The sequence below is a fragment of the Fringilla coelebs genome (genome assembly GCF_963513975.1).
Source record: "Fringilla coelebs genome assembly, chromosome: 2".
Taxonomy (NCBI): Eukaryota; Metazoa; Chordata; class Aves; order Passeriformes; family Fringillidae; genus Fringilla; species Fringilla coelebs.
Window position 1 is genome coordinate 94,035,132 of NC_140029.1, and position 13,481 is coordinate 94,048,612.

The 13,481-nt window shown below is 46.1% G+C and overlaps 1 protein-coding gene across 3 annotated transcripts in view; it reads left to right on the forward strand.

The window, feature by feature from the left end:
- The window catches only part of LSAMP (limbic system associated membrane protein), a gene marked incomplete at both ends in the record, with an annotated part of 304,157 nt that overhangs the window by 132,279 nt on the left and 158,397 nt on the right, over positions 1-13,481 (forward strand). For all 3 annotated transcript variants that reach the window (XM_084225531.1, XM_084225532.1, XM_084225530.1), the window contains one exon: positions 9,027-9,259. In XM_084225531.1, the coding sequence (XP_084081657.1) occupies positions 9,027-9,259 (233 nt within the window). The remainder of the gene's footprint in view (positions 1-9,026; positions 9,260-13,481) is intronic.

Sequence of the window (13,481 nt, forward strand, 5' to 3'; positions counted from 1 at the left end):
CCTTGTTTTGTGACAGCCTGCGGTGATACCTCCTGCATTTTTAGCCTGTGACTGGGGTGGGAGGAAGCAATCCTGGACCACACAAAATGCTTTGAAGCCCCCTCTAGCATCACTCTCCTATACCCTCTTGTGTTTGTACTGTCCCGTTTGTGCACCCACTCTGTCCTGACCTGCCCTTATGCTCTTTCTTTCTCTGTGCCCATGCATTGCTAATCTGTGGCATAGTCTCATTCCCCAGTAGCTGTGCCGGCTGCCTTAATGTTTCTTGCCAGCTTTTGCCTCTCCCCATTTTTTTTCTTTCCTCTGCTTGCCAGCCCATGATGTAGCATTGCCTTTCTCCATCTGCCTGATTGTCTCTCTGCTTTTTATCTGGGTGCTGGAGCTCCAGGTGCTGTCATTCTCTGCGACAGCACAGAACGTTTCAGTTTCCCTCTGTGGCTGGATAATTACCAGATACAGAGTCACGTGGACTTCTCAGCGGAACCCTCCCTCCCCTCCTGTCAGAGAAGGAGATCACATCTCTGAAACTCATTTTCCCCTTTTTGTGGCATTTTCGTTATTATTATTTTTTACTAGAAGAAATTCAGGGGAAAAAATTGGATTAGCTTTTCTGGAGTTACCTAGTGGTGATCACATAGAAGTTACCTACAAGGAACTAGGGGTTCAGGTAGAAGAAATTGGTGATTTCCACAGCTGAAGTTTGGGAAGGAAACCAAAGGGACTTGTAGTCTGTATGGGTGCCTTATTAGTGCTCCTTTTCTCATTTTTGGTGTATCCCCAAAACAGAAAAAAAGTCATACTGGTGCAGAGGCCTGCCAGAAGTTTAGTTTCCAGTTTATTTACAAATTTGGCATAACAGCCAATATCCAGTTCAATTAGGGACTAATTATCATTATCTTTTGATGAAGTTCTGTTCCTAAGTGACCCCAGATACTTTTTAAATATCAGACTGTGTCGTAGTGATCACAAAAGCATAGGATCCTCAGTGTAAGTGCAGAGCAACCAAAAGGCAAATCATTGGGCAATGTTCCCCATTGCTATTCTGCATCAGCTCTGCTATTCCCTGGCTCCCCCTTTTGATAGTGCAGGAGCCCTGGGATGCTACAGGAAGCTATGGACAGCAGAGCAAGGCATATATTTCTAGTGGATATTTCACTAAGGCCAAGTGATCAATAGCTGATGAATATTGCCTAACGATTCTGGATCAAGAGCAGAGCCAGGTTTCTGGCTGGACTGAAAGGGAAGAGTAGCAAGTCCTCAGCTAACCCAAAAGGGAAAAAGGGAGCTCAGGGTCTGTTTCCTCAGCAACCTGAACCTCCTGACTGATTTTAGTGCAAGACCCTGATGCAAGCTGTCATAGCATTTGGCATTTCTGCAAGTGTCAGCCAGAGAGCAGTTCGTCCCCCTGTGCACACACAGAGAGCAAGTCTCCTCTGTCAGGAGACCTGGGACTGGAGTCAGTCATTCTAGAAACATGCCTTGGAATGGGAAAATACCTGTCTAAGGATTTCCTGACTATGCTGTAAAGAAATGGAGGGCATTTCCTGGGCATGGTGGATTATAAGAAGAGATGGTACTGTGATGGTAGGTCTCACTCTGAGGTTTTTCTGTATTTCGAAATCTTAAACTGTGTTGGGATATGGCTGGGATGGAGTTAAGCTCATAGCAGCTCATATTGATATTTTTAAGAAGGTTCCTCTGCTGGAGTGGATGTGGACTGAAGTTGTTTATGCAGGTATACTGATCCCCAACAGATGGGAAGAGCAATAAATCATGCCAGTATAAGTTCTCTTACTCTGATATAGTTACATCTCCCCTTTGAGAGTACTGGCATAAAAATCGCTGTATTTTGGGCTTGATTTCTGTTGTGAGTTTGTGTTTTTTCCCTACACAAACAGGAACCTCTACTCTTAAACAGTCATTTTACCAGAAAGAAAACCCCTGTGAGACCAGCTGTGTGTCTGCTAGTGCGAGCCAGGGCAGCTAGCTGTCTTTTTAGGCCAGTGTATTTTTTTGCAAATTCCCTTGGGTTTCATTTTCCATGTGTACCACATGGACTGAGAGACAAGGATGTTTACAGCACATGAGCAGTTCTGCACTGATGCTCTTATATTCTGGTTGCAATTCTTTTTTATTTCATTAGAAAGAGTTGATGGGAGAGACAGTGAGACAGAAATGTTTCTGTACAAGGCACTGGGGACTCCTCTTCTAGAAAACTGGGTACAAATGCTGGTCACAACAGAGGAATTCGGGCTAGAGCAGGTGCTGAGAGGGGCTACTGGGATGTTTAGGGCAATGGAGGGTCTATCATACAAGAAGAAACCAGGAGAGTTTGGCTCATTGAATCCAGCAAAATGAAGGCTGAGAGGGAAATATGATTGCTCTCTCTGAACACTGGGAAAGATAAACACCCGGGAGAGAGAAGAGCTCTTTAAGCTAAAAGATGGTGTTGGCATGAGAGGAAATGGATATAAGCCAGGTATGAATAAATCTAGACTTAGGAAAAAAAAAAGGTTTTAATCAGCAGAACAGAAAGACTTTGAGCAGTATGACCTGCAAAGCAGGGGGAGGATATTCCCCCATCAAACACACTAGGCTAAAGTAGGAATGAGGTACATCTCTGAAAAAGATGATAAAGTACAGCTGGCTGTGCCAGCAGAGGTTGGGGCTTCATGACCTGGTAAGCCCATCCTAGCCTCACACTCCTAAAGTGACAATTGACTAAAGAGGATGAAAAGAAGTGCAGGCATCCTATCAGCCATGCGCCCTCCCAATAGGTGGATGGCCAAAAATTGTCACCTGAGTGCTGAAATACCCAGGGAGCTGCAGACAGGTGTGACGACCAAGGTCACAGCATAATACAGCTGAGAGAAAGCATGGGCTGAACAGATGCAGCAGTTTCCCCCTCCTGCCAGTTTTCCAGCACAGGACTGGATTTAAGCAGTAGTTTTCTAAATCCCTCCGAGGGCCTGTGTTATCATGCTGGCAGTGGTTACTCAGGAGCTATTTATGCCACATTTTGGAAACCCATCCTGCTGTGGCACAGCTTTCACTCTCAAACAGTGACCCTGCTGTGTATCATGGCACATAAGGAGAGGAGCAGCAGCTGTACTAGGCTGGGGAAAAAGAGGAGCAGTGGCAGTAGGGAGGAGAATTTTGAACAACAACTGATGCCCATGTGCATTCAAATTCAGCAAAATGAGGCTTTTGGTGCTTGGCTGAAAGGAGATTTCAGATGCTCAGTTGATATGATCTCCCACCATAGTACCATCCAATTAAGGGGCCTTGCCTTCGCAGAGGTGGAGACACATTCAGTTGTGGGTGTCTTCTGCAGCATCTCCTGCTGAGAGGAGCCTTATCCAGAGCAGTGGGAACCACCCAGGGCCAACAGCTCCCATGTTGCTCCTCCAGACTCCGTGCTCCTCTGTGCTCTGCCACCGTGCTCCTCTGGTGGGACTGCAGTGGCAGCACTGCATTGCTCTTGAGATGTTGGCAGGATTGAGCACTGCAGTGCCATTGTGGAGCCTGGCTGGACTCTTCCCTGAAAAGCCTGCCTGGGAGGTTAGGGCTGGCATGGCTGTGGTCTGTCCTTAGCCCTTGCTGCCCATACCCCTGCCGGGGCGAGCGGAGAGGCCGGACCCTTGCTGCCACCCTGGCTGACCTTGGCTGTGTCCAAGTCCTTGCTTGCCAGGCAGGAAAGGACTGAAGAGCTTGAGGAGACAAGATGAAAGAGCACGAGCATGATTTGCTCTTGAACTTTCCTCCCCAGGCTGGGAGCAAGGCTGTGTTTAACCGCTGCATTAGCTTTCCAGGATCATATTTTGCAACACAACGGAGAATTTGTCTTGCATGTTTGGAGCTGGCAGCCAGGAGCTGACGTTGTTCTGTGCCAAATGAGCCGTGTTTGATCCCTCTCTCTTTTCCCTCTTGCCATTTTGCTGCTGGGGGTAGAGGGCAGTGGGGGAAGTTGTTAGCTGGATCTTGTAAGAGTGTGTATGAAGTGAGAAGATTAGAGCAGGGTCATCACAGAGCTGAGGCAAAAGGCAGGAGATCTGATGTAGGGTGGGTTGTGGCATCCTCTGGCAAAAGGGCAGCACGTCCCTCAGTGAGTGTAGTGGGGTGGGGTTTGGGCGCTTAATTGTGTGTGCAGCAGGCTGCTGAGTTTTGGCCTGATGCACAGAGATTGTCTTACAGAAGAGATGATCAAAGGGTTAATGGACAAAAGATGATTAAAGAGGAGTGTGGGAATAGTGGCACAGAGCTGTCACCACAACATGCATAGGAGAAAGAGGGAAGAAAATGCAGTCCATAAACTTGCTATTTATTTATTTTTCCCCAAAATGAGGTAAGAGCTGTGGCTGGCTGGCAAAGCAGTGCAGCAAATTTCATCAATCCTAGCAGCTTGCTTCTTCTCACTAGTGGGATTCTGGCAGAGAATTGTGGGTTTAGGTCTGCTATTAAAAAAAAAAAAATTGGAATTACAACAGCAATTAAAAAACCCTAAATAATTATCCCAGCTTCAGTGCAACCCAATACATCATTGATAATGCTGTAAAATCTCCATGTTAAAGCAATCATTTAAACAGCAGCTTCACCAGGCCCTGAAGGGCTTCCTTCTTGCCTTTTCATCACTCTAGGCTCTAAATATCATCCATCCCTTCCCGCAGGGATGAAATACCCCAGTCCATCTCCTCAGCCTAGGCCCTAGCTGTTGTGCTGCTTTCTCTGGGGCAGAACGGGAAGCCCAGTGCTGAGATCCCGGCTCTGCCGCATCCCTCTGCTCAGCCCGTGCGGCCCAGGCCGGCAGCGGCCGCAGGCAGCCCGGGGGAGCCGAGCCGCGCCTTTCCCGGCAAGGGCCGCCTCCCGGCAGCCGGGCCGTCTGTTCGCCGGGGGAGAGAGAGGGCGGAAAGCTTAGGGCCCAGAGCTGCTGGAGTGACAGGCACAACATAAACTGAGATGAGTGTTACAGCAACACGCCGGGAAATCAATGCACGGAGCGGCGCTGCCGCCGCGGCAGCAGGAGCCGGAGTCACGGCTGCTCCGAGCACCGGGGCCTGAGGGAGGCAGGACGGACGCTGAAACCTCCGGGCTTGCGTCGCCAGGGTAGGAGATGCGGGTGCCTAAGCCTCACTCTCCTTTTCTTCACTCGCTCTCTCGCCCATCAATAGGAACAAGCCCAAGTACTTTGCAGAAGGAGAAAAAAAAATGCATCTGTGTCTAGATGGAGTGCTCCTTGGAGCTTACAAGGGCAGGTTTGCAGGAGCGCTGCTTTGGCCTAGCGCTGCGTGTTAGACTGGCAGGTGATGGAGGACGAGCAGCAGGACTTGCTCCTGCCCTCCCCCTGCTTGCATGCTGCCAGGTGTCCCAGCCCGTCTTGAAGTCCAGGGACCAGGAATGATGGTGGGCAGCCCTCGATCCCATCCAAGACAGTGGCTCCTGCTGAAGGTTCAAAATCCATCTCCTGCAGAAAAGCCTTATCCCATCCCCTCCCTCCTGTAACACAGCTCAGCCCCATTGTCTGCATTTGCATGTGGGGAAAATGAGACTGGCGGGGGAGTGCAAGGATGACCTGGGTTTCTTTCTCCATATCCAACTGTTGCTAAAAACTTCAGGTGCCAAACTTGGCTGTGTTTGTTTACAAGGAAGCAAGGAGGACTAATGAGGCATGGCAGCAAGATCTTTTGTCCTTCCATGTCTCTGGTGTGAAATGGTGCAAGATCAACAGTTCCCAAGTTCTTACAGTGATCATGCAAGGCCATCACCATTCACTGGTCCTCTTGTTAGCCGCATCAGATGTCAAGAAATCAAACCTGCAACCCTAAGGAAAAGAATAATGCATGGATCACAAACTGTTTATTAGCTTTCACTGAGGCTGATGGTAATGCTTCCAAGAAGTCTAATGAAAAGCGTTTGACTGTCTCTGTGAACTTGATTATTGATTATTAGTGAACGATAAGAGTCCATTGATATCTGGCTGATGCCATGCTCTTATTGCTTTGCAGTTAAAATGTCAGTTAACATGCCATTTAATATTCTATTAGTATTGAATTAGCACTTATTACACTGTGAAAATCATCACCATAAATCCTTATTAAAGCGTGATCCGTTCAGCTGGGTGGCATCTCTGGCAGACTAAGAAGGGGGGTGTGTGTGTGTGTGCAGACAGACATACTGAGATGCATCATCCACATGAATGCATGTTCAGAGCATGCCAGGACTTGGAATTTCCACATTTGTACATTGATTTTCCCTGGCAGCTTGAGAGGAACAGGTATGGTGAATAGAGGACTCAAATCCATTTCACTCACTCATCCCATTTTCCTCTTTGTCCTCTTTCCTTTCCTTATTTTGGTAGCACCTGCTAACTTGTTTCAGGGGCAGTTGCAAGGTTGCCTGACTGTAGCTATTGACCACTGTCCTAGGGCTGACCTGGATGCATGTAAGACAGGTTATGACACATTTTCTCTTCCAGGGAGAGGAGGGAGGGTCTCTGGTTGAAGCCTACCCTCAGGTGCAAAAGCACAAGGCTTTGTGCAGACCACACCACTGAACTGTTAATGACAAGACACCACACAGGGGCATATTTGCTGCCCTAAAGAGTTATAATGATCAGGGGCAGGGCAGAGCCGCTGAGTGCTTGCTGTAGCCTGGTGGGGATGGGAAAGCAGCATGGTGGGAACGGTGCAGTGCCATGGATCTGCTGGAGTCCAGCAGCACTGATAGCTGTTCAGGGAGATTTTCAGAAGTGACTGAGAAACTTCAGCTCCCACTGACTTCAGCTTCCACTGTTAATCTGCTTAGCTTTTCACTACCAAAATACCTGACCCCTGATTCTTGGTACTGTTACAACTCCTGCATTTGCAAGAAGGCTCTTGACCCTAGGACAGCCAGCTCTGGAGGCAGTCTGGGTGTTCCCACAGGGCCACTCGTCCCAGCCCTGGACCACACTGCACACTCTGGGTCTTGGCTTTCACCTGCCATCACTGGTTGATTACTGCCTGGGATGGCCAATGGAACTGGAGCAATGCCTCATTGTAGTGATGCTGGTTTTTACCTGTAAGTGACTGCTCACAGATTCCCCTGCATCCTTTTTGACAAAGAGGAGCTTTTTGAAAACCACTCAGATCACACCTGAGAGTTTACCTTGGGGGCAAGTGCCTTCCTGGCCAGGAGGGTGGGCTCTGGCCTGAGGGCCAAATTCTTACTCCCCTTCCTTGGCTGGACAATGTCAGTAAAAGACAGGATCTGTTGGGCTGCTCTCTAAAGCAAATGTTTGTCAGATCAGACAGAGCTGCTTCCAGCTTGGTCAGCAGCATGGCATGGCTCCCATGGATGCCCACGCAGCTTGGCTTTCCTCCTGCCCACAAGTAACCCCAGAACAGCTTGGACAGCATCCATGGGCTTGCCAAAAGGGAGTGGGTGTGAGGTGCTGGCCATAATGGTGGGGGTCACATTACAAGGGAAGGCAGCTGCAGCAGCCTTGAATGAAATGCATTCAAATAGAGGAACTTGGAAAATGTCTGACCCATGCTAAAAGGCTGTATGAAAGCCTACTGTCAAATATTTGTCTTATCTTGAGGCAGTAATCTTTATCCTCTTTTTCTTCCTTCAAATGCAATATATGCATGAATAGTGAATCGGGCACAATCCTGTGCAATGTGATCCAGGAAGACTCTGCTTGAGCCAGGGAGGTTTGACCATCCAACCTCACTGTGGTCCCTTCCAACTTTATGTATTCTGTAATTCTGTAATAGCAGTAGCAAGAGGTGCTGGGTTATTTGGATGCTGGGACATTGTGAACTGAGCTCTGAGAGGTGAAGGAGCAACAGCTCTGGAGACTGAGCTTCCCTGTTTATCTGCAGAGCTAAAATGTGATGTGAGCAGCAGCAGGGCAAACCTGCTCTCAGCCTGTCTGAGCCCAACCCTGGAGGTGCAGCTGCCAGGGTAAAAGAGGAGTTATGTCTGCCTGTCTTCTTCAGCTCTGGTCCTCTTGAATGAGATACAGCTGAGAGTGAACAGGACATGTCTCCGCAGTGGCAGCTCCTCTTTTCTGTGCAAGTCTCCTTCTGGTGATAGGAAGTGGTACAGAGCAGGTGTCTTTGCCAAAAATGCATTTGTCTTCACAGCACCTACTCTGCTCTATGTCAAGAAACAAAATACTTGTCAAGTTACAGTTGCAATGGGGTTGGTTTGTCCTCTGACACTTGGCACTCAGGCCCCTGGCAGTTTCTGGTCCTCCTGCTACTCCTCTGCTTGCCCCCCCCCTAGCTGTCATTCCTCCTGTCCACCTGAGATGTTCACAGGACATGCTGCTTGTGTCTCAGGGATGGCAGTGACACTCCCACAGCCTCTCATTGTCGGCCAGAAATCTGCACTTGCCTGCACAAACAAGCAGATGTGCATCAGCAAGTGCATGTGTGTATGTGTTAGGAGGGTAATGTTTGAACAATGAAATAATGCCACAAATTATTTTTTTTTTCCAGAAGGATGTAGATGGGAGATACTCTATAGTTTCCTCTACTAGTGCTACTGAAACTGAGGGATGGAGGACATGTGCCCTGGGCTGACAAAGCTGGAGCCCTGAACCTTTGCCCTCCAGTCTGGAAGGGGTCTGGGAGTCTATGTATTGTATAGTCAACTTTTTGAAGGTGAAGGAGAAGCATGGGAAAAGCTACTTCCAGCCTTTCTCACAGGGTTGGAAGGCATTTGGTGATCAGGATGTCTTGTGGCCTTCCAAATTAATTTTTGGTGCATTTGTAGGCAAAAGGAAGAAAGAACAAGAGACATGTCTTCCCCAAATCCCATGGGTTTATGAACTGAAGATTCCTGAAACTCTTCAATAGAGTTAAATTGTTTAGTACTTGTCCATGGGACAATAATGATGAGAAGATTCTATGGTTCACTGGCAAGGCAGGGCTGTGGTGTGAAGTTTCTCAGCAAAGCAGTAAAGAGGAGGAACAAAAGGGAGATGATGGAAGATGGAGAGGGTTGTTAATCTCCCCCTTACCTGGTCTCATCCTCTGCAGGTGTTATGTAGAAGACAGAAGCTCCAAGGTGGCCTGGTTAAATCGTTCCGGCATCATTTTTGCTGGAGAGGACAAGTGGTCCCTGGACCCTCGAGTAGAGCTGGAGAAGAGAAACCCCCTGGAATACAGCCTGAGGATCCAGAAAGTGGATGTCTATGATGAGGGGTCCTATACGTGTTCAGTGCAGACACAGCATCATCCCAAGACTTCCCAGGTTTACTTGATTGTGCAAGGTAAGCAACGTGCCTGATAGGAGAGCAAAGAGCAAAAGACACAGTTTATGGAGGGAGCTGTGTTTTTCTAAGAGAAACTCGAGAGTCAGTAGCCTGTGTGTCCCTTATGTTTACACAGGAGCCAGCTGGACTCTTCCCTTCCACTGTGGCATAGCATGGTTTTACTCTGCTGTCAGTTTGTCCTTTTAAAAGGGGTGACAGAGCAGGAGACACCAGTGATGCCAAGCCATATTCTAATATAATGCAAACCTGGCTCCTGGCTCTGGTTGTTTGGCACTGATGGGAAAGCATTTGTTTATAATGACACTTTTCAGAGCATTGTGCCTTATCTCTTCACAGAGAGCCCTCTGGTTTCTTCACCTCCTCCTTCCTCAGGTTTCCTTTATTTTTTCTTGTGTCAACAAGCTACTGTGCTGTGTTTTTTGGCCTTCCATAGTCAACTCTTTGCCAGGCTAAGGAATTAATTTTCCTGTGATTTTTTCCAAGCTGGGTCATTGGTTTGCAGGGTGCACCATCACTAGGCATGTGTGAAACCTGGTACCTGAGGGACCTGCCACGTACCTTATGTTGCCCTTTCCTTTTTAAGCTACCCTTCTCCTGTGTGTGTTATAAGGAACAGGAAACTTGGCAAACCAGTATTGTCTTATCTGTCTGCCTGCATTTATGGCATAACAGAGGGTAAATAAATTAAAGAGTTCACCAGTTATTGGTAAGGTCATTAATGAGTTTATTCTTGTTCCATTTAAATCTTGAGGCTCTTTTGTCTATCTGCCTATTTATCTAAAATATTTATCGAGCAGCTTAGTTGATAGATATTTATGAATGTGTTTGATACATATTACAGATATGTTCAACTTCTATATTATCTTTCAGCAGGAATTTGTTATTTCTCCTGATTTGTCTAATAATCCATAAGGCTGCAGAGCTCATTTCCCCCAACAAGTTTTTGAATTGTTCTGATTATAAATGCATGCAGGAAAGGACTTTTTCCCTTGCTGGCACTACTTGGCAAACTGGGGGGCTAAGTAGCATCCTAAGTGTTTATCTGCAAGGTGACAAAGTCTGGACATGTGGTCAGAGGTGACACTTTACACACAGGTGGAGTGAGCCAGAAGGCTCCTGGTTACTTTTCTTGCCCAGAATCCTCCCCCAACAGCACAAAGAGTGGCCCACACCCGCACACAGAGCAGCTCTCCTGGCCTGGCTGAGTGCTTGCTGCATGAAATGCATTCCCCAGCTCTGGAGGTGTACCCTGCCTCACTGCTCACTACAGCAGAGCAGAGCCAGCCCTCTGTAAGTGGTTTATTACTGGTGAAATCTCACAGCACACAATTTCCATTTACCTGTCAAGAAAAATATAGGGACAAATGAATTCTAGAGCCATGCATATGTATTATTAATTTTATTTGTGCCTATTAGATATGGGCCTAAGCAGCAAAATTGAGTTCTCTAGCTTAGCTTTCACTTTAATACATGGGTATCTGGCTCTGAACTACTGCCACCTTTCTGAAAATAAGAAAATTTAGGTTTTGACACTCCTAAACAGTAAATGTCTGTAAATAAGGTATCTGTGGGTAATCTTTGTTCTAACACCTGCCACAGATTTCATAAAAGACCCATTGTGATATTGTGCTTACTGTATAATCCTGTAATTAGGTAAAACTCATGGCTTTAATTTTTTAAAACTAAATTTAATCTTGAAAAAAAAGTGATGGAAAATATAAATACAAAATCCTTTCCAATTTGGAAGAGTTAGTCTCATTTTAAACATGTTTTAAAAATAATCTTAACTAATAAAACTAATTCAGTACAGTATTATGTATGTTAGAAAATAATCCCTGTAGCCTCAGAGTATTATTTTCTTATACTGATTGCTATTTTTCCAAGATTTCCAGGTTGTCTGCCTGAAAAACAGTCTGCTACTAGTACAAATTAAAGGAGTTTGGATATTGAGTCATACTAAACGATTTAGTTTTATTTATTTTATGTAGTTTATTTACTTCTCTTGCGTTTTTATTCATACATTTAAAAACATTGACTATTTGAAGCTCTGGGCATACCAAATATAAAAATAAGTTAAGTTACAGAGTAGTCAACTGGTCTGCCTGGTAATCTAGGAGGAGAATTTCTGGGATGATGGTCAGTGGTCCCCTTTGAACCAGCTCAGGGAAACAAAAGCAAACCAGGATCAGAGATTCATAGCTTTGTGCACATGGGTGATGCCTGGATTTGCCAGTGAAAGATACTGCAATGACAGCTGCTCCTGCCCTGGAGACCAAGGGTTGGTTTAGGGCCATGCCAGGCTTTCTATTCCTCTCACTCAGTGTTATCACAGATATTTCTGCATCCCACTACCAAAGACAAATCCTTAATCCCTCCCAGTTCAACTTGCTCATCTGTCTAGCCTCTGTGAGAGCACAGCTTCTCTTACCCCTAGACACAAATGGGATAGCTATATCAGAGACTAATAAGTGGGTAGGCAGATCCTAGAGTGCTGTTGGGGCCCTTAAAACGGGAGACCACTCCATGTCCACAGTGGCAGCTGAAGTAGGGAGGCTTCACTGTATCCTGAATGTTTTCTGTGTTTAGATCACTGCAGTCTAATGGAGTTGCATTCTAGGATCTAGCCTTGAGAAAATCAGCTTTCCCTGAGGTGAGCTCTGCTTGGTGAACTCTGCTGGACAGAGCTGCAGAAGTATATCACTGAAATGGGACATCACCTCTCTAACATATATGCCCAAGTCCTTTAGTATTCATGTGGGAAGAACCAGTTTTACTTTGCCAGCAACAATCTCTGCAAAAACACCCTACTCGGTCTATTCCTTTCCTCTCTTAAGTCTGTATGTCCATGGATAAAATCCCTCTCAACTGGAATTGAAGGTCCTTCTCAACTGGGCATATTGCAGAGATCTAAAAGGGGCATAATAAAATGACACAGACTTTTTTTTTTTTTATTATGCCCCTTTTAGACAGAGGTCTAAAAGGGGCATAATAAAAAAAAAAATCAGAACTTCAGGGCCAGCTAAAAGTAGAAAAAGTTGTCCTCATAAGTCTTTCCATCTTTTGAAAACTAAAGCTAGTAAACGTAAAGCTTCTCTGCTAGTAGAAGTAGGCTGCCAAAATATTCCTTAGTACAGCTGTGGCCATGTCTCCCATTTTTCTGACCCAGGTGGGCAGCCCTGCTTGCCATCCTCTAGACTGGAGGTGGTTGTCTCTGCCCAGCTCAATTGCTACCAGGTGCTCTCTCCAGTGGGGTGAATGCACCAAGAGACTGACCTGAGCCACCACCTCACTCACAGCGATTTGTGCTGCTTCAATTTGGGTATAATGGCAGTTGCAAAGCTCTCTTTTTATTACCCCAGTTATTTCTGCTGGTGTGTGATCAGAGGAGTAAACACTTGAAAGGACTTGCAAGGGATGGTCTGGTCCTTCCCCATGCAGTGAGACAAGATCAGCTCTATAGTTGCTGCCCCATGCATATATTTTTTGAAGATGTGCCTGCATAGTTGGTGCATGTCCATTATTTCACTCTCCTTGCATTTGGAAAGCTTTTATTAACATATGATCCAAATTGATTTTGCTGCCAATTATTTCTGGGCCTTCCAAGACCCATAATGGTTATTTCTCCTCTTCCTCAAAACTACCTTTTATCTGCCTGAAACCCCTAAATTTCTGTGTCTCAAAGATTTCTAGTGCAGCTTAATAGGCTCACTGCTTTCCAGAGGTCATATTTTTTCAACCCCTGTGGCATATATATTTCACTACTGTTTGATTTGTCTACATGTTTTCTTTAAATGTACTGTCCAAAACCAAAACAAGGGTTCCAGTTCAGGATTCAGTCATGCAGATACAAGTACCAGCTGTGTTTTGCATATCACACTTCACTTCCCTAACCCCAAAATGAAATGAGATTTACCTTTTTTATGAGTGCCTCACTGCTTTCACTAATTTAGTTTTTCTGCCTTTCTGATCCTCTCTTACTGGTCTGCAGCTCATTCTTCACTTTTGTATTCGAACATTAATTGTTTTCCCCCCTTCCTGAGAATACTGCTTTGCGCTTGCTGCTGTTGGATGCCATCTGGTTGGTCTCTCCATGGAGACCACTTCAGTTTCCTTACGATCCTGGGCTCCAAAGCACTTGCAACTGCCCCCAATGTAGTGTCATCGACAAAAGTCAGGTTCCTTGTTTCTGTTCCATCATGAAGGTGTTAATTAAAGTATT